The sequence below is a fragment of the Haliotis asinina genome, chromosome 15 (assembly GCF_037392515.1).
Source record: "Haliotis asinina isolate JCU_RB_2024 chromosome 15, JCU_Hal_asi_v2, whole genome shotgun sequence".
In the NCBI taxonomy this organism is placed as follows: domain Eukaryota; kingdom Metazoa; phylum Mollusca; class Gastropoda; order Lepetellida; family Haliotidae; genus Haliotis; species Haliotis asinina.
This window is the reverse complement of record NC_090294.1, coordinates 49,713,409-49,741,098: the sequence shown is the minus strand read 5'-3', so window position 1 is coordinate 49,741,098 and position 27,690 is coordinate 49,713,409. Positions and strand designations below refer to the sequence as shown.

At 39.8% G+C, this 27,690-nt stretch overlaps 1 protein-coding gene across 1 annotated transcript in view; it reads left to right on the top strand.

Moving 5' to 3' along the window:
• Positions 1 to 26,273, top strand: part of LOC137265678 (protein mono-ADP-ribosyltransferase PARP15-like) — a 28,590-nt gene extending 2,317 nt beyond the window's left edge. The window contains exons 3-16 of the mRNA XM_067801108.1: positions 2,681 to 2,905; positions 6,687 to 6,908; positions 7,652 to 7,766; positions 8,327 to 8,370; positions 9,252 to 9,488; positions 10,633 to 10,842; positions 12,173 to 12,251; positions 13,196 to 13,251; positions 14,803 to 15,036; positions 15,975 to 16,196; positions 19,456 to 19,516; positions 20,317 to 20,459; positions 21,847 to 22,021; positions 23,207 to 26,273. Of these exons, the coding sequence (XP_067657209.1) occupies positions 2,681 to 2,905; positions 6,687 to 6,908; positions 7,652 to 7,766; positions 8,327 to 8,370; positions 9,252 to 9,488; positions 10,633 to 10,842; positions 12,173 to 12,251; positions 13,196 to 13,251; positions 14,803 to 15,036; positions 15,975 to 16,196; positions 19,456 to 19,516; positions 20,317 to 20,459; positions 21,847 to 22,021; positions 23,207 to 23,493 (2,310 nt within the window). The 3' untranslated portion in view covers positions 23,494 to 26,273. The remainder of the gene's footprint in view (positions 1 to 2,680; positions 2,906 to 6,686; positions 6,909 to 7,651; positions 7,767 to 8,326; positions 8,371 to 9,251; positions 9,489 to 10,632; positions 10,843 to 12,172; positions 12,252 to 13,195; positions 13,252 to 14,802; positions 15,037 to 15,974; positions 16,197 to 19,455; positions 19,517 to 20,316; positions 20,460 to 21,846; positions 22,022 to 23,206) is intronic.
• The last annotated feature ends 1,417 nt before the right edge of the window (positions 26,274 to 27,690 follow it).

Here is a 27,690-nt window from a genome sequence, read left to right as displayed (position 1 = left end):
TGTTACATCTTCCCTGTGACAATGTTACATCTACCCTTGAGACAGTTACATCTTCCCTAAGACACTGTTACGTCTACCCTTATGATTGTTACATCTACCCTAAATACACAGTTGTCCTACCATCATGACTGTTACGTCTACCATTAGGACACAATGGCATCTACCCTTGAGACTGTTACATCTACCCTTGAGACTGTTACATCTACCTTTATGACTGTTACATCTACCCTTAAGACTGTTACATCACTCCTTTGGACTGTTACATCTACCCTTCAGACTGTTACATCACTCCTTTGGACTGTTACATCTACCCTTACTACTGTTACATCTACCCTCATGACTGTTACATCTACCCTTATGAATGTTACATCTACCCATATGACTGTTACATCTACATCTACCCTCATGACTGTTACATCATTCCTTAAAACTGTTACATCTACCCTTATGAATGTTACATCTACCCATATGACTGTTACATCTACATCTACCCTTATGACTATTACATCATTCCTTAAAACTGTTACATCTACCTTTATGAATGTTACATCTACCCATATGACTGTTACATCTACATCTACCCTCATGACTGTTACATCATTCCTTAAAACTGTTACATCTACCGTTATGAATGTTACATCTACCCATATGACTGTTACATCTACATCTACCCTCATGACTGTTACATCATTCCTTAAAACTGTTACATCTACCGTTATGAATGTTACATCTACCCATATGACTGTTACATCTACATCTACCCTCATGACTGTTACATCATTCCTTAAAACTGTTACATCTACCGTTATGAATGTTACATCTACCCATATGACTGTTACATCTACATCTACCCTCATGACTGTTACATCATTCCTTAAAACTGTTACATCTACCGTTATGAATGTTACATCTACCCATATGACTGTTACATCTACATCTACCCTCATGACTGTTACATCATTCCTTAAAACTGTTACATCTACCCTTATGAATGTTACATCTACCCATATGATTGTTACATCTACCTTTATGACTGTTACATCTGCATCTACCCTTATGACTGTTACATCATTCCTTAAAACTGTTACATCGACCCTTATGGCTGTTACATTTACCCATATGATTGTTACATCTACCTTTATGACTGTTATATCTGCCTTTAAGACTGTTACATATACCCTTATGACAGTTACATCTGGTCTTAAGACTGTGAAGGTTTGGTGTAGAATACGCCTTCAGCAACCCATGCTTGCCATAACAGGCAACTATGCTTGTTGTAAGAGACGAATATCAGGAGACGGGATCAGATTGTCAGGCTCTCTGACATGGTTGACATGTGTCATCGGTTTCACAATTGCGCAGATCAGTGCTCATGCTGCTGATCACCGGATTGTCTGGTCCAGACTTGATTATTTACAGACTGCCGCCATATATCTGGAATATTGCTGAGTACGGCGTAAACCTAAACTCACTCACTCACTCACTTAAGACTGTTACATCATTCCTTAAAACTGTTACATCTACCCTTATGAATGTTACATCTACCCATATGACTGTTACATCTACATCTACCCTCATGACTATTACATCATTCCTTAAAACTGTTACATCTACCCTTATGAATGTTACATCATTCCTTAAAACTGTTACATCTACCCTTGTGAATGTTACATCATTCCTTAAAACTGTTACATCTACCCTTATGAATGTTACATCTACCCATATGACTGTTACATCTACATCTACCCTCATGACTGTTACATCATTCCTTAAAACTGTTACATCTACCGTTATGAATGTTACATCTACCCATATGACTGTTACATCTACATCTACCCTCATGACTGTTACATCATTCCTTAAAACTGTTACATCTACCGTTATGAATGTTACATCTACCCATATGACTGTTACATCTACATCTACCCTCATGACTGTTACATCATTCCTTAGAACTGTTACATCTACCCTTATGAATGTTACATCTACCCATGTGACTGTTACATCTACATCTACCCTCATGACTGTTACATCATTCGTTAAAACTGTTACATCTACCCCTATGAATGTTACATCTACCCATATGACTGTTACATCTACATCTACCCTCATGACTGTTACATCATTCCTTAAAACTGTTACATCTACCCTTATGAATGTTACATCTACCCATATGATTGTTACATCTACCTTTATGACTGTTACATCTGCATCTACCCTTATGACTGTTACATCATTCCTTAAAACTGTTACATCGACCCTTATGGCTGTTACATTTACCCATATGATTGTTACATCTACCTTTATGACTGTTATATCTGCCTTTAAGACTGTTACATATACCCTTATGACAGTTACATCTGGTCTTAAGACTGTGAAGGTTTGGTGTAGAATACGCCTTCAGCAACCCATGCTTGCCATAACAGGCAACTATGCTTGTTGTAAGAGACGAATATCAGGAGACGGGATCAGATTGTCAGGCTTTCTGACATGGTTGACATGTGTCATCGGTTTCACAATTGCGCAGATCAGTGCTCATGCTGCTGATCACCGGATTGTCTGGTCCAGACTTGATTATTTACAGACTGCCGCCATATATCTGGAATATTGCTGAGTACGGCGTAAACCTAAACTCACTCACTCACTCACTTAAGACTGTCACATCTTTCCTTCAACAAAGGTCGATGTCCTGGTGAACACTACAACAAAGGACCTGAACCTGTCATCAGGGCCAGTGTCAAAGGCGATCCTAAACAGGGCAGGGCAAGGCATCCAGCAGCAGTGTCGAGTTAACTGCCCTCAGGGAATTAGCTTCGGGGAGATCTGTGAGACAGATAGTGGCAGTCTCACCTGCAAGCAGATCTACCACACCTGTATGCCTAATTGGGGCGCTGATGCTGAGCAGGTAATACATGGGCATGAGGATGTGGAACCAGCATGCTTTATCTCAAAAAATATATCACTTACAGAACTTAGAAACTCCATTAAAACTGAAAAGGAGTCCCAATTAGATGGGAGATTCAGAACCTGAAGTGTGGAAGCAAGTGGGGGATAAGTATTTGAGAATTTGATTGTTGATGGGGTAGAGTAGGATAAGTGCAAGGTGATATTGGTACACTGACCCAAAAAAGAAACGCATAGCTGAAATCTCATTTTTAAAGTAGATTTTTTCGGAAAATATGGAATGGAATGACAATTAATGTAAATATTAAGTGTTTTTTATAGTCAATACAACCAAAACAGACAAACAAACACAACCTCTGGTGATTATTCGCCACACCACAGCACCTTGAAAACGCTTTGTATAATCTGTACGTGGGAAAATCTGAAAGCATTATGCACGTGCAAATGCAGGATCTCAATCTTGATTATGATGGCTATAAAAGGGGACAGGTCCTGTTGCGATTCATTCTTCGAATTTCTTTCTATGCGACGCGAAAAATGCCAAGGTTAAATGAAGAAAACAGAAATAGAGCCATTGGACATCTGGAAGCTGGGGAAAGTCAGTCATCAGTTGCCAGACGTCTGAATGTGAGGCAGAGCACGATTTCCCGTCTCTGGCAACGATACACGCAACACAACTCGACCAGAGACCGTCCAAGGAGTGGGAGACCAAGGGTGACAACTCCAGCACAAGACCGCTACATCCGGGTGCTTCATCTGCGCAATCGGGCCGTCACTGCTACGTATACCGCTGATCACGTTCCTGGGCTGCGTAGAGTCTCTCCACAAACCATCAGGAATCGCCTAAGAGAGCATGGAATTCGACCTATGCGACCTCATGCAGGACCTGTTCTGCATCCCCATCACCGTCGTGCACGTCTTCAGTGGTGCAGGAACGTTCGGGCATGGAACCTCTTGAATTGGAGGAGGATCTGGTTCAGCGATGAGTCACGTTTTCTGCTGTACAGACATGATGGAAGGATGCGTGTTTACTGACGTCAAAATGAGAGATATGCTCGACAGTGCGTTCGTGAGGTCAACAGACACGGTGGTGGGGGTGTAATGATGTGGGGAGGCATATCTATGAACGACAGGACACAGTTGGTGCATGTGCAAGGGAATCTCAATGCTGTACGCTACCGGGATGAAATTCTGAACCGTCATGTTGTTCCTACAATTGACGCTAGAAGGGAAATTTTCCAGCACGACAATGCAAGACCGCACACAGCACGCATTACCACGGATTTCCTTGCCAACAACAACATTACAGTTCTTCCATGGCCCTCAAAATCGCCGGATTTGAACCCAATTGAACATTTATGGGACCAATTGGGTAAACGGTTACGACGTCGACAGCCGCAGCCACAGACACGTCTACAGTTGGTGAATGCGTTGCGAGATGAGTGGAGAAGAATCCCACAAAGGCGGATACGACGTCTTATACAGTCAATGCCCAGGCGATGCAGAGCAGTGATTGATGCCCGTGGTGGTCACACCAGATACTGACTTTCTCACTATGCCATGGAAAATAGAGACGCTTAATACCACTCTGAATGATTGTATATGTCTTGACACACATTTGTTAATACCCGTGTGAATTATCATTGCTCAAGTTCCATTACTTTTTGTGCAATTGAAGTTAATATATCATCTCTCATAACATTGGATTTTCACCTATGCGTTTCTTTTTTGGGCCAGTGTATTTCATGAAGCAAGTGGAGATAAGTGCTGATTAATTTGATTGTTGTTGAGGGTAGTTTTGAATAAGTGAATAGGAATATTGATATTTACTGAGACAATTGGGAGATTAGTGCTGACTGATTGATTTAGGTTATTGTTGAGGGTAGAGGGGGATAAGTGCAAGGGGATGTTGATAAAGGGGAGTTTGGTAGATGTTTAAACTGATTAGGGATAAGTGCAAAGGGATGTTGATAAAGGGGAGTTTTGGTAGATGTTTAAACTGATTAGGGATAAGTGCAAGGGGATGTTGATAAAGGGGAGTTTTGGTAGATGTTTAAACTGATTAGGGATAAGTGCAAGGGGATGTTGATAAAGGGGAGTTTTGGTAGATGTTTAAACTGATTAGGGATAAGTGCAAGGGGATGTTGATAAAGGGGAGTTTTGGTAGATGTTTAAACTGATTAGGGATAAGTGCAAGGGGATGTTGATAAAGGGGAGTTTTGGTAGATGTTTAAACTGATTAGGGATAAGTGCAAGGGGATGTTGATAAAGGGGAGTTTGGTAGATGTTTAAACTGATTAGGGATAAGTGCAAGGGGATGTTGATAAAGGGGAGTTTTGGTAGATGTTTAAACTGATTAGGGATAAGTGCAAGGGGATGTTGATAAAGGGGAGTTCTGGTAGATGTTTAAACTGAAGTTTTGGTAGATGTTTAAACTGATTAGGGATAAGTGCAAGGGGATGTTGATAAAGGGGAGTTTTGGTAGATGTTTAAACTGATTAGGGATAAGTGCAAGGGGATGTTGATAAAGGGGAGTTTTGGTAGATGTTTAAACTGATTAGGGATAAGTGCAAGGGGATGTTGATAAAGGGGAGTTTGGTAGATGTTTAAACTGATTAGGGATAAGTGCAAGGGGATGTTGATAAAGGGGAGTTTTGGTAGATGTTTAAACTGATTAGGGATAAGTGCAAGGGGATGTTGATAAAGGGGAGTTTTGGTAGATGTTTAAACTGATTAGGGATAAGTGCAAGGGGATGTTGATAAAGGGGAGTTTTGGTAAATGTTTAAACTGATAAGGGATAAGTGCAAAGGGATGTTGATAAAGGGGAGTTTTGGTAGATGTTTAAACTGATTAGGGATAAGTGCAAGGGGATGTTGATAAAGGGGAGTTTGGTAGATGTTTAAACTGATTAGGGATAAGTGCAAGGGGATGTTGATAAAGGGGAGTTTTGGTAGATGTTTAAACTGATTAGGGATAAGTGCAAGGGGATGTTGATAAAGGGGAGTTTTGGTAGATGTTTAAACTGATTAGGGATAAGTGCAAGGGGATGTTGATAAAGGGGAGTTTTGGTAGATGTTTAAACTGATTAGGGATAAGTGCAAGGGGATGTTGATAAAGGGGAGTTTTGGTAGATGTTTAAACTGATTAGGGATAAGTGCAAGGGGATGTTGATAAAGGGGAGTTTTGGTAGATGTTTAAACTGATTAGGGATAAGTGCAAGGGGATGTTGATAAAGGGGAGTTTTGGTAGATGTTTAAACTGATTAGGGATAAGTGCAAGGGGATGTTGATAAAGGGGAGTTTTGTAGATGTTTAAACTGATTAGGGATAAGTGCAAGGGGATGTTGATAAAGGGGAGTTTGGTAGATGTTTAAACTGATTAGGGATAAGTGCAAGGGGATGTTGATAAAGGGGAGTTTTGGTAGATGTTTAAACTGATTAGGGATAAGTGCAAGGAGATGTTGATAAAGGGGAGTTTTGGTAAATGTTTAAACTGATTAGGGATAAGTGCAAGGGGATGTTGATAAAGGGGAGTTTTGGTAGATGTTTAAACTGATTAGGGATAAGTGCAAGGGGATGTTGATAAAGGGGAGTTTTGGTAGATGTTTAAACTGATTAGGGATAAGTGCCGGATAATACTGTTGAAGCATATGTTGGATAAGTACCGAAGAAATTAAAGAAATTGTGATGAATATAGTTTCATTTAAAGCAGGAGTTACATGAATGCTGAACAAATAATAGTCAGAATGAGTTGTAATGTCGATAAATAATTGTCTTCACAGATTCTGAAGAATCTCATTATGACATGTCTCATACAAGCAGATAGTTGTGACTATGCCAGTATAGCCTTCCCTGCAGTTGGAACAGGCAATTTGAAGTACCCCCCACAGACGGTCGCAAAGGCATTTCTTGAGACGATTCTTGCGTTTGTCAATGACACATCGAATGTTAGCCTGACTCTAGTCATAGTAGTCATTCACCCCTCGAATGATTCGGTTATACAGGTGAGTCTGCAAAAATGCATATCTGTTATAGTCAGTCATTTTTATTTCATAGATGTTGGGGTTTTATGAAAATTGACTGGAAAGCGAGATATTTTATATCTGGGTCCAGGATATCCGGGGTCTCACTTAATTCATTGCATCTTATATTCATCTGATATGAACTGGAGATAAAAATACTTATGTTATTGCATCTTAAATACCATGTTTCCTCTAATAAGTGCCTGGGCACATGCTTTTTCAACAGATTTCCAGACCCAGCACTTGTTAGAGGTCCAATGCTTATTGCAGAACTAGCGCTTTTTGGGCTTTACTGAGAGTAATTAATTGCTAGTGAGAGTTACTTTAAAGTCAGTGACTGCGAGCAGTATACAATTGTATCAATACATGTATGATTTCATTATTAGCAGTAAATTTTACTTGATTGAAAATGAATTCTGATATACTTATGGTTTCTTGAAAAACTAAATATTGATGCTGGAATATGTTTATAAAAACGTACTCAGTGCTTATCAATTAGTGACTCAGTTCTAGATAGAGGCCCTGTGCCTGCTTATGCTGCTACTGCGCTTATTAGAGGAAATTAGGGGTATTTAACTGATATCACCCGCAGATGACAATACCTACGTCATTGCATCGTGTTAATGAAACAAACAAACACATGAATTCAAGCACTATGGCTGGTTCTTCCACTTCTCTTTGTATTAACAAGACTTTACATATTCATTTCTTTGTTGATAATGAAGGCATTTGACACAGTGAAGACTGACTTTGCTCAGGAACTTACCATTGCCAGCTCTCTTGACAAAGTTCCAGCACTTCAAGTTAAACCACAAAAACAACCTGAAGCCACCAGTGAAGGTGAGTTTCATGTAACATCAACCCAGGCTGTTAGAATACTGATGTGTTGAGGACAGTGTAGTTTGATTTGGGTTGTCCACAGCCTCCTAGATATCATGTATCGTGCCTGATTACATGACTTGACACTCAAACTAGACCATCAAACTAAACTGTTCTTTCATGATTGCTGTCATCACCAATACTCTTTGTTTACTTCACATACATACAGCATAAGACATCTTTTCAAACCATTTTTGTTTGTTTTTTAAAACAGTGTTCTGATTCTTTTTAATATATTGATGGTTTGGATAAGACAGTGATTCGGAATGTTGATTTGTGAAACACATATGAAAAGTCCTGAGAGAGAATCACTTTAAAATAGATGGTCTGGGAGTTTGATATACATGTAGTAGAAAAGAATGGGACAAAGTAACATCTTTTGGATGTATTGGTGAAAAGGTTCACAAAACAGAATGGAGATTAAGATGCCTGGCCCCTAAATTAGACCCTGGATAAGTGAGGATGATCTTTGCAGTAAAATGTGCACCTGGTAATTGTTGACTTTGTTGGTGTCTTTTCAGTGGTGGCCGTTTCTCTGCTGACTGGGGACATTGCAAAGCAAACAGTAAGATGTTTTCTCTCCAGTGCCATTTCACTGAATGAGAGAGCCTACACCGATATAGAGTCTCAGACTGACTGTAGTACTGCCTGTAGACCAGTCAGGTTTCTACTCTAAGTCAGTCTATGACAAGTGATGACAATCTTTTGATACCTGTTGTCAGAGATTGTGATGTATGAAAGGATTGAACTAAAGGATTGAACTTTAAGGTTCATTTGTTGTTGAGATTTGTAGGTGCAAATTCTAGGCTGCAGCCAAAGGGATGTCACTTAGGAGGAAGCATGGGACAGTTTGGGTGGCCTAGTGGTTAAAGCATTCACTCATTACACTGCTTGTCATGAAATCCACTTTTGATTCCCCTCATGGGTGCAATGTGAAAGCCCATTTCTGGTGTCCCGAGCCAGGATATTGCTGGAGCATGTAAAAATGGAGCAATGTAAAACCATACTCACTCATAAAGGGGAGTTTGATGCCTTACATGTTTTGGCTTACAGTTTTCTTGCTTTATACCTGTGTTTTCCCCAAACCAGAAATGACTTCCTTCGTCTGGAAGTTACTTTGTCATGATGGTAGCTCCAAGTTCAAAACTTTATTGGTAGATGTTTTCCTGGGGCCTGTTTCACAAAGCTCTCGTGAGCCTAAGACCTTGTAAATTTTCTCGTAACATTGGTACCTCCTATGTTACAGTATAGGAGCTAGGTATGCTCCGAGGAAACTTACGAGATCTTAAGCTTACGAGAGCTTTGTGAAACAGGAAGTGTTGAGGAAATGGTATGGTGTTGCTGATGACATTTTTGTACATTGAAAAGTAATAAATTCATAATAATATATTTGTAAATATATATATATTGAAAACTAAAATAGTATTTATGATTTCATGTGTTCAGACTGACGTGATTGTCAACACAACCAACCCAGCTCTGAAACTGGCAGACGGAGTCGTGTCCAAGGTCATGCTGGAAGCAGCTGGTGATGACCTTCAGGATGAATGTAAAACAAAGTATCCCTCTGGGATCAAGGCTGGTGAAGTAGCAGTGACAGGGGGAGGTAATTTGTCCTGCAAGCAGGTGTATCATATAACACTGACAGATAAGTGGAGAAGTGATCAGCCAGGGACTGAAGAGGTAAGCGGTTATTACAGAAGCAATGGCATGTCTGCAGTGTTCCTGTTTTAAAAATACAGTGGAAGCCCTCTTAAGCGACAGTCCTCCAATCCGGCATGCTCTCAATATCAGCATTAGAATTTGGTCCTGGCAGAACCTCGTTAATTTTTAGCATTTACATGGCAGCTGATCTAACATCAGTCTGTTCCATATTTCAACACAACAAGGACTGCCCAACTGACTGTACAGTACTCAGTGCTCTTTAAACCGGCATCCTGTATCTCAGCTCTCCTGTTGATTGGCTGTTAGGCCAAACATATATTCACAACACAGTCAATTACCATTGGCACTATGCTCATTGATGTTACTAGTTAAAATGAGCATGGATAAGGATATGGCAAATTGGTGAGTGACATGTGTCACTGGTATTATAAATCAGTTGTCATGTCACAATTTCTCAGTCGCTCACCATGTCAAGATGGCTAGGTCAGTCAAGCAGGCTAGATTGGAATAATCCTTTAGCAGAAAATTCAGCTGATAAAAGATTTTGATGCATTTCCTCAGCCTACTCAAAAAGATATGACTATCAACACTTTCTTCAGTCATATTTCAGTGCACATGGAAGATCATTCTCAGGTTGAAAGTGAAAAGTTCTCTAAACCAGCATGTCCTCCATACCAGCATTTTTAGCTGGCCCCAACAAATGATGGTTTAGAGGGCTTCCACTGTATATGTGAATTGAAATAACTTTTTGATTGTTTAAGTTTTAGACCTGTGAAGGTTAGAAATTTAGAAACAGACCCCAGCAAACCATGCTTGTCATAAGAGGCAATTATCAGTATCTGGTGGTCAGGCTCAGTGTTTATGATGGCAATCACAGTCCCTAGTAGAGCTGAATTATCATTCCAATAGCAATGGAAAGATTGGATACATATTAGTATTATACCATTAGATATATCATGTATGATTGTGAACTCAAAGACCAGGGCCCCTTTCTGCAAATCAATCGTAGTGCTACGACTGTTGTCAGTCTATGTTTAAGTAGACTTTAAGCTACAATCGTTTTGTGAAACGGAACCCAGGCTTATTAAGTCTCACCCTGTACATTATCAACCACCCAGTGTGCACCACAGAACACCTGTCTCATGTCATGGTCATGTTCCAGTTACTAAAGTCCACAATATTGAAGTGCCTGAAGACGGCCGACGATGCTGGACTGACCAGTCTCAGTTTTCCGGCCCTGGGAACAGGGGCGCTGAAGTATGACCCAGCCCGTGTAGCCAAACTGATGTTCCGCGTCTGCCACAGCTTTAGGTCCGAAAGACTCAATAAGATCATCCTGGTGATGCATGCTGGTTCCCCTGGAGTCAGGCAGGTACAATCACACATTGTCCACTTAGTGATCTGTGAGTAAGTGAGTGAGATAAGTGAATGAGTTGAGTGAGTGAGGGAGTGCAGCAGTATTTTGGTTATATGGCGTCAGACTGTTAATAACCGAGTCAGGACCAGAAAATCCAGCAATTAGTGAACCAATGAGTCTGTCTATATAATCTGTGTCAGAAATTGTCTTCAGCAACCCATGATTGTAATAGCTGGGCACAATGATTTGGTGGTAAGACTTACTGATTTGGTTGCTGCACGTGATTGTATTCCAGCTGAGTGACTGAGTCAGTTTTGTTGTATGCCACACTCAGCAATATTGCAGCTATATGCCGGCATTCTGTAAATAATCAAGTCTAGACCAGACAATCTAGTGATCAACAGCATGAGTATCGATTGGTGTAATTGGGAACTGATGACATGTATCAACCAAGTCAGTGGGCTTAACCACCCGATCCGTTTAGTCGCCTCTTACAACAAGCATTATAAGTCACTTTTTGTGGCAAGCATGCGTTTGCTGAAGGCCTATTCGACATCAGACCTTCACAGGTCATATTCCAGTTGAAGAGCATGATGTTGCCAACCACTGGATTGTCTGGTCCAGACACAAATATTTACAGACCACCATCAACTTGGAAACAGTCAAATCAAACACTTGTTCACTAGCATACTCATGGTGATACTTTAAGTCTCATCAGGATTCAGACACAGAACATGTGGTATGGTTGACTACTTTTAAAAGACACTGTGTATTTTTTACTTTCGGCCATCCAGAATATTTTGGTCAACTGACAGGCAAGTTAATGGCCTGTGTACAGTGATGGTATGTATGTACAAAGATGACATCCACACTGGTTTTTGAGTTGGTGAGTGAATAGCGGTGCAAAGTGCTTATCACTGCAAAAATGGTAACTATAAAAATAGATTATCTTGTTAAAATAGTCAAAATTTAATCACAAATTGGCAGTTTTAGTTTCAGTGTGAGCTCCACTGTGGCTTTCCATTTAGTGGAAATCCCATTTGTGGAAGTCACAGAGGCAGAGTAGGTAAAATTGGTCTCTAACCAGACTATGACAGTGTGATTTCAAATCACAAATGGGACTCAACCTCCCAAAAGTTCTAGAATCAATACTTTTTGAAGACAGTAGAGTGTAATCAGTGGAATGCATGTCCTTACTTACATTTGGGGGGATTTCAGTTTTGATGATTAAAAGTTAAAGTAGCACAAAAGTGATTTCATATCTGAAGTTGAAACCTGAACCTTTGATATAAATTATTCCATAATATTATTACCATCAGACATCTTGTTTTGTCCTATTTTCCAGGCTTTCGAAAATGAGTTGGCAAAAAAAAATGCCAAGTCAGCCAGACCATCTATGTCTCCTTCACTAGCCAAGACAGTAGGTAGGTGTCAGGATAGTAGCGTTGCCACAACAATAGGCAAATGTGAGGGACACAGTATATTTCTTGTTCCGTTTCCAAGAAAATATGTATGTCGTAGGTGGGAGGAATGAAGGAGTGTATATTTTCATTGCTGTAGCAAAATGTAGGTTGGTAAGTGTAAGTGAAGTAGTGTTTTTCTTCATTGTTGGAGGAAACCATAGGTAGGTGTAAGGGAAGCAGTGTTATCTTCATTGTTGCAGGGAACTGCAGGTAGGTGTAAGGGAAGCAGTGTTATCTTCATTGTTGCAGGAAACTGCAGGTAGGTGTAAGGGAAGCAGTGTTATCTTCATTGTTGCAGGAAACTGTAGGTAGGTGTAAGGGAAGCAGCGTTTATCTTCCATGTTGGAGAAAACTGTAGGTAGGTGTAAGGGAAACAGTGTTTATCTTCTATGTTTGAGAAAACTGTAGGTAGGTGTAAGGGAAACAGTGTTTATCTTCTATGTTCGAGGAGACTGTAGGAAGGTTTAAGGGAAGCAGTGTTTATCCTCTGTGTTGGAGGAAACTGTAGGTAGGTGTAAGGGAAGCAGTGTTTATCTTCTATGTTGGAGGAAACTGTAGGAAGGTTTAAGGGAAGCAGTGCTTATCTTCTGTGTTGGAGGAAGGTGTAGGTAGGTGTAAGGGAAGCAGTGTTTATCTTCTATGTTGGAGGAGATATTGTAGGAAGGTTTAAGGGAAACAGTGTTTATCTTCTATGTTGGAGGAAACTGTAGGTAGGTGTAAGGGAAACAGTGTTTATCTTCTATGTTGGAGGAAACTGTAGGAAGGTGTAAGGGAAGCAGTGTTTATCTTCCTTGTTGGAGGAAACTTTAGGCAGGTATAAGGATGCAGTGTTTATCTTCATGAAAGAAAACAGAATGTGATAGTGCTACATTTATGAATACAGTTTGTACTTGTCTATTTCCCAGGGCAAGTTTCATCTGTGAAGATCACTCTAGTGAAAGGCAGCATTGTTGATCAAAAGGTTTGTCCTGTGAACTCATCTTGCTTGTCACATGTTAATTATTTGGTATTTTGCAGATATTTCTCACAAGCATATTTTAAAAATGATTACCACATTTGTTGACTTCTCGTCATTCATATTCTCAGTATCTTGAAATGGACATGTCTGTGTTACCTGATAAGTTACATGCTTGTCTCAAGGGTAATAAAGTGTGATGTGCACCTTTTTTGGCATAATGTCATCCCTCACCTACCGGCCTATCGCCACTGCTACAAAAGGGTATACATCAGTCCTTATTGCCCGATGGAAAAGCACACAACGTGTTTATGTTACCACATTGTTAAATGTACAACATATCATTTTATTTTATGTTAAAGATCATTGCCAACTATATGACATATAAACAAAATGGCGTCTGCCTCTCAACTTGAATTATAAAATCACGGAAACCTATTCCGAGAAGCTTAAAACTTCTGTAAAAATGGTTAATTAGGTGTGGAAACAAGTCAATGCATAAGATAGTTTAAGTACAGCAGTGAAAGTTGGTAAAATAAATCTGTATAAAGCAATCTCAAAAACAAACTGATTGAAAGGTTTTCAAACACTGCATGATGTCATACCATTGTTAGTGATAAAGCTTCTCAGCAGAGGGTTTGGTAGTTACCGTGGCAGCAGGTAATATTTTGCCGAGTTGTCATCCTTCTAGGAGGGGCGACACAGAAACTTGTTAAAGCGTCATTGACCAATAAAATTGAAGTATTTCACAGGAAGGTTAGACAATATGATATATACAGGTACAGTTGAAGTAGAAATGGTGTTGCTTCGTGTACGTGCTAAAATTTTCATGTGTGCCATATGACTGAATACTGTAAATATGACTTAAATATTACATTTGAACCAGATAATCCAGTGACAGACTTCATAAGAAAGAGTCTAAGCACTAGGATACAATGACATCCATCAATGAGTTGGTTTGTTATATCTCTTCTTTTGATAAGCACAGTTGTCTGAAGACCACTTTTAACTTTCTGTGCATTTTACTGTCCAGTTTGTTTCAAGTACCTTGTTTTCACCTAAGAGTTAGTGAGCGAGATGACTTTTAGCAAAATTGCTCCAATATCCTGATAGTGAACATAGGATTAGCATGTTGGGAACCACTCCCTGGCTGGTTGAGTGACTGAATGAGTATTTCAGAGGTTTGCATGACTTCAGGCTTCCGTTCACCAGTCAGCTTACAGGTTGTGTTATAACCAGAATGCTGTTCATGGTGGCATTCGAACACGTTCACTCACCTACCAATGTGCCATGTATGCTGCTTCCATACCTCAACATGTAAATGACAATATGAATGTACCTCTGACAAAAAAGAAAGGTGATAAGCACCAGGAATCTATTTCAACCTTCAGCTTATTTTAACCATGAGATTTACTTGCATTGATGGTGCACTGAGACAGTGATATATATATATGGCATTTTTGAAACGATCACAGGGAAATAACGGAATAGACGGAAATAACTCACACCAATACTTTTTATAAAGAACATGCACATATATTTGTTCTCCAATTTCAGGTAGATGTGATTGTGAACTCCTGCACTCCACAGCTGAACCTGTCCAATGGCCCACTGACGAAGGCTATATTGAGGGTAGCAGGGGAGACAATCCAGGATGAGTGCAAACAAAAGTATCCCAACGGGATCAAACCAGGAGAGGTTGCCGTGACAAGTGGAGGCAGGATGACCTGTAAGCAGATTTTTCACATAACCCTGACCACCTGGAAACCTGATGATGCAGAAGTTGAAAAGGTAGGATGTTTGAGTGTGTGTTTCTCAAAACTGCACATCATTGCCTCATTTGGTTACACAATACAAGCATTGCAACGTCACCACCATGTGTGAAGCACATGGAATTCTTTTGCAGCTCTCAAATTCCATTTTTCCTGCAACAGAGGTTATTATCTACTTGTAGTCAATGCAGAGGTGAGGATATCTCTAGAAAACAACAGTCCCTGTACATATTGTCTTAAAGTAGATACCTTCTCTTTTACTGGACAGAACATGTTGTGGGTGTATATCATTATTTAGCCAATGTCTAAGCAGGGAGTTCCCCCTTTTACTTAAAGTTTTATATCTATTTACATTTTTCAGTGGACTGAGCCATAGACATACAAAAGCTGTTGATGCTGTTGAATATACAGACATTAGTAGAAGATGATGTATGGCCAAGGGGTGTAAACAACTAAACTCAGACATTAAGTGGCAAATTTTACAATTGCAGAAATTTACCATGGCACAAATTTGCAAATATATAAAATATGCTGTTTGCAGTATTATACATATTATTGCACTTTATACAAAGTAGATAGATTATTATGAGCAAATTAAAGAAAGCCAACATCACTCACACTCACTAAAAGTTTATACGTTACAAGGTAATTACATTTTGATGAGCCAGAAGCAGAGCGTCACCATAGCTGCTTACACTGATCAGTGAGAATGAACTGTATATTATAGGGATACAGGTTGTAGGCTGATTGGCAATATTTGTAAATCTGGAGTAGTCATAATGGGAGTGAGCCATTTACAACCAGAGTGAGAGAAGAAGTGCTCGTAAATGAGCAGAGAAAAGTGAAGCAAGAAATATGAATTGTGTTGGGAAATACACCTGGTGAAGTCTGTAATACTTATGATATTAGGTTGAAAGATTGAAAACAACACTATAATTCATCTTTCCCCTGATTCAGGCATTCAGGAATGTAATCCACTTATGTCTGAAGACAGCCTGTCAGGGAATTCACTCAAGTATTGCCATCCCGATCCTTGGCACCGGAGGTTTGAAATATCCCCCAGCAGCTGTGACACAGTGGGTTTTTGAGACTATACGGAACTTTGGTACCCGCAACCCAGCATGTTCATTGGCTGAAACAAGGATTGTTGTCCATCCAAGAGATATGCAAAATATACAGGTAAGGCATTATACTATGTTGAGTTATAATAAAAGGTGGCTACACGATGTTGGGTTGTAATCACAGGTGGGCTACACGATGTTGAGTTGTAATCACAGGTGGGCTACACGATGTTGGGTTGTAATCACAGGTGGGCTACACGATGTTGGGTTGTAATCACAGGTGGGCTACACGATGTTGAGTTGTAATCACAGGTGGGCTACACGATGTTGGGTTGTAATCACAGGTGGACTACACGATGTTGAGTTGTAATCACAGGTGGGCTACACGATGTTGAGTTGTAATCACAGGTGGGCTACACGATGTTGGGTTGTAATCACAGGTGGGCTACACGATGTTGAGTTGTAATCACAGGTGGGCTACACGATGTTGAGTTGTAATCACAGGTGGGCTACACGATGTTGAGTTGTAATCACAGGTGGGCTACACGATGTTGGGTTGTAATCACAGGTGGGCTACACGATGTTGGGTTGTAATCACAGGTGGGCTACACGATGTTGAGTTGTAATCACAGGTGGGCTACACGATGTTGGGTTGTAATCACAGGTGGGCTACATGATGTTGAGTTGTAATCACAGGTGGGCTACATGATGTTGGGTTGTAATCACAGGTGGGCTACACGATGTTGAGTTGTAATCACAGGTGGGCTACACGATGTTGGGTTGTAATCACAGGTGGGCTACATGATGTTGGGTTGTAATCACAGGTGGGCTACACGATGTTGAGTTGTAATCACAGGTGGGCTACACGATGTTGGGTTGTAATCACAGGTGGGCTACACGATGTTGGGTTGTAATCACAGGTGGGCTACACGATGTTGAGTTATAATCAAAGGTGGGCTACACGATGCTGGGTTGTAATTCAAGGTGGGCTACACGATGTTGAATTATGATTACAGGTGGGCTACACGATGTTGGGTTGTAATTAAAGGTGAGCTACACAATGTTGAATTATGATTACAGGTGGGCTACATGATGTTGGGTTGTAATTAAAGGTGAGCTACACGATGTTGAATTATGATTACAGGTGAGCTACACGATGTTGGGTTGTAATCACAGGTGGGCTACATGATGTTGAGTTATAATCAAAGGTGAGCTACACGATGCTGGGTTGTAATTAAAGGCGAGCTACACGATGTTGAATTATGATTACAGGTGGGCTACACGATGTTGGGTTGTAATTAAAGGTGAGCTACACGATGTTGAATTATGATTACAGGTGGGCTACACGATGTTGGGTTGTAATTAAAGGTGAGCTACACGATGTTGAATTATGATTACAGGTGGGCTACACGATGTTGGGTTGTAATCACAGGTGGGCTACATGATGTTGAGTTATAATCAAAGGTGGGCTACACGATGCTGGGTTGTAATTCAAGGTGGGCTACACGATGTTGAATTATGATTACAGGTGGGCTGCACAATGTTGGGTTGTAATTAAAGGTGAGCTACACGATGTTGAATTATGATTACAGGTGGGCTACACGATGTTGGGTTGTAATTAAAGGTGAGCTACACGATGTTGAATTATGATTACAGGTGAGCTACACGATGTTGGGTTGTAATTAAAGGTGAGCTACACGATGTTGAATTATGATTACAGGTGGGCTACATGATGTTGGGTTGTAATTAAAGGTGGGCTACATGATGTTGAGTTATGATTACAGGTGGGCTACATGATGTTGGGTTGTAATTAAAGGTGGGCTACACAATGTTTCAGTTGTAATTAAAGGTGGGTTGCATGATGTTGAGTTATAATTAAAGGTGAGCTACACGATGTTGAATTATGATTACAGGTGGGCTACACGATGTTGGGTTGTAATTACAGGTGGGCTACACTATGTTGAGTTATGATTATAAGTGGGATACGCTGTATTGTAATTGCAAAATGTGTTTTGAAGTACATCAGGAAAGGGATCGACTAAAATCACAAATATAATACAAGATCATAGGTGACACGAAGATTTATTTTAGCATTACTAACATCTTTTAATACTAGAAGCAGATGTGTTATAAATAGTGTATTACATCAAAGCAATTCTATTGCCAACTAGGTGGAACTATCACACTAACTGCCCCACCCAAGATAAAGATGAGTACCTGATGATGTGTAAGTAGTAGTTAACACTTTTCATTGAAGCCATCATTCAAATTGACACATCAACTCGGAAGTGACGAATACTTTTGCCACAAATACTAGTATGCTTGTTGAATATGAGGGTATAATGCTGAAAGACCCACGTGACATGATGACTGCCCACTGCTGTTGTTAAGCAACCTAAAATGCAAGGCAACTACCTCTGATGATTTGTTACGCAGGCCAAATATGGCAATCATTTACAAAGAAGAATAGATACAATTGGTACCCACTGTAAAGAAGGCATCCCTGGGGTGGGCTTCGTTCCAGAGCAGAGCTAAAAAAACGTTAATATTTTTCTGCAAAACTTGGTAGATATATCAATCAGAACCAGAAGTGGTGCCTTTTTCCATGTACAGGTTTGTATGATTTTTTTTCTCAGTTTCCATGGAAATGTTTTTGTCTTAGTCTCAAAAGTGAAAGGTGTGTTTCGTTTCTGGAGAAGAACTCAAAAACTTCTTAATATCTGTCAGTAAAACTTAGAAGATATGTGTGACAGACCCCAAAGTGGTGCCTTTTGCTATTTACAGGTTTTTGTGATTCTGACTTAATCTCAAAATGGAGGGATGGGCTTCGTTTCTGGAGCACAACTCAAAAACTTTCAACAAAACTTGGCGGATATGTGAGGCAGACTACAAAGTGGTGCCTTTTGCTCTTTACAAAGTTTTGGCATTTCTATCTTTCCCGGTTTCCATGGAAACAATTCCGACTTAGTCTCAAAAGGGAGGGTTGGGCTTCGTTTCGAGCACAACTCGAAAACCATTTGATATCTTTCAACAGATCTTGGTAGATATATGAAACAGATCTTGAAGTGGTGCCTTTTGCTGTTTACAGATATATAGCATTTATGTTTTTCATGATTTCCATGGAAACAATTCAAACTTAGTCTGAAAAAGTATCAAGTAACCTACAGATGATTTGTCCTTTCACATGTGTGGGGGCCAGGGGTGATATGTCATCTTCTGATGACTCTTGTTTTATGAGCAGTTTTGTTATAAACATGGTTTAGTATATATAAAATACCCACTTGAAAAATGGTCGGTGCTTATTCTTTAAAAAAGAGTTCTGATGCCTTTGACAGCATGTGTGTATAATGTGTAAGATGGTGCTTGCGATGTTCCAGGCACTGGAGAGAGCCAGCAGCGCTGTTTCTCAGCCTGTCAGAGCCACACCCTCAATTACAGGTTTGTTACATTCAAAAAGTAGGGGATATTCCAATTTGAGCATACCACTCGCCAATGCCAGTGCATAGGAGAAACAATAATACATATCCATACAGATAAGACATATCCAAAGGAATGGAATAAATTGTCACATTTTCTCTTCATCATGTTTCCTCCTTGGCCTTATCATTTGCACTTTATCAATCTTGTAAATCTTGTAATTGTAAATCCAATATCCCCTACTTATTTTTAATGGTATAGATAAAATGCTGAGACAAAATGCAATGGAGAGAGAACTATTCATTTTGAAAAAAAAATCCTTTCAACATGTGGGTTTTCAATGAAAACCCATCCAGTCATATCAGGTGTACTGTGTAGGTTTTTGGCCATTGTGAAAGTTAAGTCTAATTATTGCATTTCATTAAAATAAAATTTGTCCCTCCATCCCTCCATCCCTCCATCCTCACTCACTTGAAATTGGTCCCTTGCAAACTCTGGTGGCCATACTTGTGACTTTGTGGATGGCGGACATCGTGACCTGTTGACTAGGATCAGGCCTGTAGCAAGAGAATTATTTGTGTATGCTCAATAGGTTGCAAAGCTATATATTCAGATAGTAGGGCTTGCCCAACCTTTTTAGCAACAATCATGTGTAAGCGAGGGTTTTTAAGATAATTGGTAGCTACACATGTGAGGATTGATGCTCATATCAGTCAGTCTGGTCCAGCCTCGATGGAACACAAGTCAAATCTGGAAGCCTCTGAAAAAGACAAATATTGTGATATGATGTAAGAAATGCCCCATGTTAGGTGTGACTTCAGATAACCAGCTGCCCCCGCCTGAGTGGACTTCCATGGCACCAGACAGCTTCTGCGAAGTGGTCCCGGTCAATCCAGGGAGCCAGGAATATGACGATGTGGCGACTCACTTCGGTCAATCGATGGGGTCGCATACGATTGTGTCTGTGAGTACAAAATAATGCAAGTGAATTATGAAGCATATCTTGGCAAGGGACTGCAATAAAAGACTTCAAATATTGAATGAGTGAATGAGTGAGTGAGTTTAGTTTTACGCCGCACTCAGCAATATTCCAGCCATATGGCAGCGGTCTGTAAATAATCAAGTCTGGACCAGACAATCCAGTGATCAACAACATGAGCATCGATCTGCACAATTGGGAACCGATGACATGTGTCAGCCAAATCAGTGAGTCTGACCACCCGATCCCACTAGTCGAGTCTTACGACAAGCATAGTTGCCTTTTAAGGCAAGCATGGGTTGCTGAAGGCCTGCTCTACCCGGAACCTTCCCGGGTCGGCCTATAGCATAAAGAGCAGATGCTTTCATCACTAAAGACAACCCACCAACCTTCATACAGGCTGTATACTTCCTTCCCTTACCCGTGAAGATTCAGGTCTTCAAGAATCCCTGTGTATTGTAAAAGGCAAGTATCATTATTGCAGTGGCCAGGTTCGCTGTGGTCAGACTCGTTGACTGTGTTATCATATCCCAGCTGTGTAGATGTGATGTAGACGAAGGCTTAGTCTCTGAATATATATAATTCTGATAGTAACAAACAAACCCATTTTAATTGATAAGGAGCCCCAGGGAGACAGAACCTGAGGAAATCTAGACTTGCTTAACTTAGCACTGCAGAGAGGGCTTGGAAGATGGGAAAATAATGTGGTTGAGGGACTGTGAGAGAGACTACATGTGAAGTTGATCACTGGATTACCAGTTTTTGTCTGGAAGTTGTAGGTCATGTATACTGCCCATCAAACATTTAGACTCACTTGTGTAAATATTGTTACTTACTTCAGTCAACTATTCTAAACTAGATTTTGTTTAATATCCCATACTGTTTAAAGGTACTGTTTACACATGAACTGATGTTATATTTTGTAAAAAAAAATTGTAACGAAAAAATTAGTGTCATGAGTCCAGTAAATGATAATAATCAGTGAAAATTGGCAAATTCTTTACAAAACTTTACTTCAAAAGGCAGCCGTTCACATGCACACATGTGTGTGACATGTTTTTGGGGAGTCTAAAATTTTTATTGGAAGTATATGACAATAAAGGCCTTTGTTAACGCACTAATTATTCTGATTATAACAGTCAAGCTTCATCATACCTCGGCAGTGTAATGCTCTGCCCTGAATATAACCAACTGGCTTGTATTCTCCAGATTTTCACAGACTGGTACAACATTGCCTTGTATTGTGGTTAAGAACGTTCAAATAAACAAATCCTAAACTAAACTGTTTTAGATTTGTTATCTTTTCAGCAGATGTGAAAAGGGTATTTTAGCAAAGTGGAAGATGAGTTTAACAGGTTATGTTGTGTTTCAGATTGAGCGAATCCAGAACCAGGCGCTACACAAACAGTACATGCTGCAGAAACAGGTCGTGGAGGCACGGAGACCTGGTCAGAAGAGTGAAAGGACATTGTGGCATGGCACCAGTGAGGATGCCACCATCAGCATCAACATTCATGGATTCAACCGCAATTTCTGCAAAAAGAACGGTAAGTCTAGGCACCTGGTCAGTTTGACTGCCATTGTCAGTGACGATCAATGACGATCAAGCCATTCTGTGATGTTGACACCGATGCTAATATCAGTATGACCCAATCACTCAACACTATCACGGGAGCCACAAATGGTTCACACAGTTGTCTTTTTAGTTTTCATTAACTGAAAATTCACTTATTCATATTTTTGACATAGCCATAAAAATTCTACATTTATGCCTTCTCCTCCATGAACAAAAAGACCTGTGACAAAAAAACTTCAAAAGGAACTTACGAACATCCAATTTTCAGCTGCCATGACAAGTCATCACAAGTTGTAAATATTTCTGTATTTTTATGCCAGTTACTCAGCACTGATTTTTCTCCTCCACAGTGAAAATCAAAAGCTTTGAAATAATGCAACCCGTGAAGGTCCCGGGGTAGAATAGGCCTTCAGCAACCCATGCTTGCCATAACAGGCGACTCAGCTTGTCGTAAGAGGCGACTAACGGGATCGGGTGGTCAGACTCGCTGACTTGGTTGACACATGTCATCGGTTCCCAATTACGCAGATCGATGCTCATGTTGTTGATCACTGGATTGTCTGGTCCAGACTCGATTATTTACAGACCGCCGCCATATAGCTGGAATATTGCTGAGTGCGGCGTTAAACTAAAACTCACTCACTCACTCACTGAAATAATGCAAGCAGTCACCTAATTGGAATTCACTCTAAGCACTTTGACCTGATTTTAAGCATGGCTACCTTGTTATCCATATTTACAAATGTCATCTGTCTTCTTCAGCCTTTATTTCAACATTTTGAAATTTGATAAGCATTAAATAGATCATGAAATAAATATTTGTTACATTTTGATGTGTTTTGACATTTGCTTTTACTTGACCTTCATATACAATTTAGGATGCCATTTTGAATATTAATCAAAACATATCAAGTCAGCTTTGTCGTGTTAATGTATAATTCATTGCACAACTTCTAGATCCTATGTTGCCAAAACAGTCATAAAGTATATTTTTGAGTTACAGTGACAGGTCGGCCATTTATTTCAGTGAGGCTGGCAATGGATCCACAAATCCTGAAATATCTCTTGTATGGAACTAACATGTGATGTCAGACTTGTCTTTCGGATTCTTATACACATGAAGCCCTTGCTACGGTCTGCTTTGTTCTTTCTGCAGTGATGTATGGTGAGGGTGTATACTTCGCTCTCAACTCCAGTTACTCGGCCCAAGACAACTACTCGAAGAAAGATCAGCAGGGACACAAGCGGATGTACCAGGCTCGGGTGCTCACGGGGGAGTTCACGACAGGGAAGTCAGGGATGAGGCACCCTCCCCCAAGGGTTCCCAGCACTCCTCATGATACCTTCGACTGTTTGGTCGACAATGTCAAGAATCCAGAAATATTTGTGACATTCCATGATGCACAAGCGTATCCAGCGTACCTGGTCACATTTACTAACTGAGGTGGGATTTTTGCAGGGCGGTCATTGGCCTGTGTTTGAATTGTCAAAGTCTTACAAAAGAACAAAAATTGGCAATGGCTTTTGAAAAAAAGGTGTAAGCAGTTGCCCTTTTTCTATTCTTTTTCCAACCTGGTTATGGACCTCTGTACATCAATTATTCCTTAATAAGTGCAATATTCATCACTTTATCCAGTTTAGAGCAGCTTGCAGTGGTCACCATGGTAACTCAACATACAACTAATTTTGTATTATCCAGTTTATATTTTCAGTGTAAACTATAAATATACAATAATAACAACCAGGAACCAGGTAAGTGTGTTTAGATAACAGATGTGTATCAATTTTATCTCATTATGCAACTTATTTTATGTTATTCAGTTTATATTTTTAGTGTGAACGATAAATATACAATGCATTCATAAACAATTATTTAACCAGGTCAATGTGTATCAGTTTTTTGGTCATCTTTGCTAAAAAATTGTTGACATCCAATTTACAATCACAATATATTACAATGATTATATAATTTGTGTTCATGAAACCACCCTAAACTATCATGGAATACTTATATTCCATTGAATAGAAAAACACAGGTATCCTAGTCTACAAGCATATGCATGTTTTTGTTGCACAACACACAGGCGTTATTCAAACTGTAAATAGCACAAGAACAAATTCATACTTGTGTACAGTCCTATTATTTTCCTGTCTCCATATTATGGGCCCATCATCCACTGTAGAACAGATTTGTTTGTCCCGAGTGGAAAACATGATGAATGTTTATTAACAAAATAATCAAAAATACCAAATATTTTTTTAAGTAACATGAGTAAATCTAAATTTTAGAAAACTAGACACAAAAAAGAGAAAAGGAGACATCTTGGTTTAGACAAGGTACTTTTATGTTACCAAATCACCACTTTCAGATTTTGTGTTTATGAGTTTGTATAAAGATTTTGGATTATTAGGTACCTTCATCAGAAGCGATGTGAACTTGTTCAATAAAACAATGTGGAAGAAAGCAAAATTTTAAACATTTTTACACACATAATCCACAGTCTAGACTACTAGTTGTCCGACTTTCATTCTTGTGGAAGTCACGGTGGCTGAACAGGTTAGGTAGCTCAATTTGTGTGCTAGCAATTAGGTGCCTGACTCGGGGGGGTGTGGGTTTGAATCCTGGATGGGACTTGACCCAATGAAAGTACTGGCATCAGTACTTTACTAAGTGTAATCACAAATATAACATGTTACCTGCTTGTGCATTTTTGGAAACAAGATTTCCTGTTATCGTCCTCTAGTCTCAGAGCCATATGCACTGAACATCATAACTGCGGATACCATGGCTGCCTTCAGGGTGATGTGAGAAAAAAACCATACAGATTTGATATTATTACTTATATATAAACTTTCCTGTTTGATTATACAATATTTGGTGAGTATTGATGGTGTAAATACTTGCCCTGTTATATGTGTGCAGTGTGTCACAGAGCCAGTATCATCTCTTAAATTGATGATGAGGGGAAGATAATTCTAGTTTGCTCTCTTCTTTTGTCAGTGTGAAAACACAGTTGTTAATATATTGAAGCGTTTTGGGTTTTTAAAGAAAATGTTTGTTGAAATTAATTTGGGGTTGCTCTTTTTTGCTTGTGAAATGGAATATGTGTAGCTTTTCTCTACCTGTTACTGGAAACAAGACCCTTCTGTAGGAGACAGTTAGTTTATATAATGTTTGCATTTTGTGCGTGGAGCATGGAGGATAGGCAAGCGGTCCAGCATTTAAAATATATTTCCGTTCTTTTCTATTAGAAAAATCATCTATATTTGTGACACAGACACTGTTTAGTCCTGGTTGATTGAATATACTTTGATATAGCTGTAACCTTTTATAATTATTGTGTGTGTCTTTGAGTGACACTTTTTAAGTTATCAAGTGCAATACTGACAGATTTCTTTGGGATATCAACTTCTTTTAGTTTGGGACATTCCAGCTTCCTGATTGTGTGCACTTTCTGATTGTCTGCACTACCTGATTGTCTGTACTACCTGATTGTCTGCACTACCTGATTGTCTGCGCTTTCTGATTGTCTGTGCTTTCTGATTGTCTGCACTATCTGATTGTCTGCACTACCTGATTGTCTGCACTATCTGATTGTCTGCACTACCTTATTGTCTGCGCTTTCTGATTGTCTGCACTTTCTGATTGTCTGCACTTCCTGATTGTCTGCACTTTCTGACTGTCTGCACTACCTGATTGTCTGCACTACCTGATTGTCTGCACTCATCACATGTTATTCCACTAACTTCCCATTGTGCCTGAAAAGTTAAGCTATGCCCATCAAAGCGCATTCCGTTTACAGATGAGGTAATTCCTTCAAATACACAAATGAGGTCCAAGGTGTTTTCCTATGTAGCATTTACCTGTAACAGATTTGAATCACCACATTGCCCAGAAGTTAGCGTAGTTAGAAAGTTAGCGTAAGGGTTTAAGCAAAATGGGAAACGTTTATCACTTTGGCAGGCACATGCACACACACCAATGACAGTTTTCAATTATAACATAAGAAAGGCCACCAAGGCATCAGCACTATGTCGACATGATCTTTCTGTTTTCCTTCTCAGTATTTACCTTGTGTGAATGATTAAGCCCAACAGGTTACACAGGTTACAGAGGAGCAAGTGGTGCCTTATGAATGCCTTGTGGGTCTTGTTAGTGCTGTAAATGTTAAAGACATGCCTCCCTGGATACAGAAGTCATAATAAATATTGTTATTTTTAAAGGTTATGGAATCCTGTCTCATTTCTTGCATCAATTGCTCAGCTCATAAAAACATGTTCATGTCATCTATGGGATATTGAACAAAACATTCTGTTTAACCGCTATTTCACAAGGACGAATTGGGTACAGTAATCATAGGAACCAACAATGTTTGATTGGATTTGAGTAGGGTTCAGTCTGATGTATACGTAAGTGTGCACTTAGAAAGATATCAAAGAATGTACTGCATCTGAAATTTTGTCAACCTGGTGTCGTGGTTCGAGACTTGTATTAAAGATGCTATTTTTACCTCTTTCCCCATGCCCGTGAGATGGACTCAGATGTCCAGTGTGGTACGACCTAGAATGTGTATAGGACATCATGCAATATAATCTTTGTGAAATTCTTTGAAATCTGCCTGTATGTAACAACCTCGGGCATATCCACGCTTACACAGGCTTATGGGGAAGCCTAGTCGATAAAGCCTTTGCTTGTCACACGGAAGACTCCAGTTGGATTCCCTGCAAGCCCATTTCTGGTGCTCCCCTACCTGATGTTGCTGGAATATCGCTAAAAGTGGAGTGTACTAAACTCACTCAATCACTTCAAGCCAACAAACCAGACCTTTTTTCATAGTCTCATGGAAGCAATTTTATCAATACATTCACTTGCCCCTTTTGACACTTGTGTGATTGACAAGACACAACCGTGCCATTCATGACATTATGGGTATTAGAGAAGGCTGTAGTGTTGTCACTCCTTCAGAGGATCACCCGATTCACCTTTGTATTCATTTGTTTTAATGTTCTGTAAGATGAAACATGAACATGTCATATATACCACGTCAGTGTATCACGGTATGTCAGGCGTACGGCTGTGCAGAGTTGTCTCCCTTGTGCACTAATTTGCAAAAATCATTGCGAGTTCGAATTCCGTTTTCCAAAACCAGTGGCTCCATTGAAATTGAAAAGGAGCCCCAATGAATCTGGACCTAACGGGTTATAATCAGTTAATTCATTCATTGATGGCATTGTACGTGTTAATCTCTTCTGTTCGCCTACCGATTTTGCCCCCTGTTGCACCGTTGTGTTCGAAATTGTAGAAATCCTCAAGATACTGTGTGTCAGCTCAACTCTACAAATGGATGGAACATTCAAAATTTGCCCAAGACCGTTTTACCACCAATGATGACAGTAGTGGTTCCGTATGTTCACCGGACTTTTCTACCAGTGTCACATGTTCTGATGGGATTTGAAACTAGTGGCATCAATGACCCCAGCTGTATTCAAATGTGGGGAATTCCGAGAGTACTTCAAAGACATTGATCAAAGGCAAATACCCGACTGTCGTGTGGAATTGAAAGTGACGCACCGAGAACGATTGTGGAGGCTACAACAGCAGTCCATCCAAGCGTGCGCAGATTAGATCATCCATCTGTC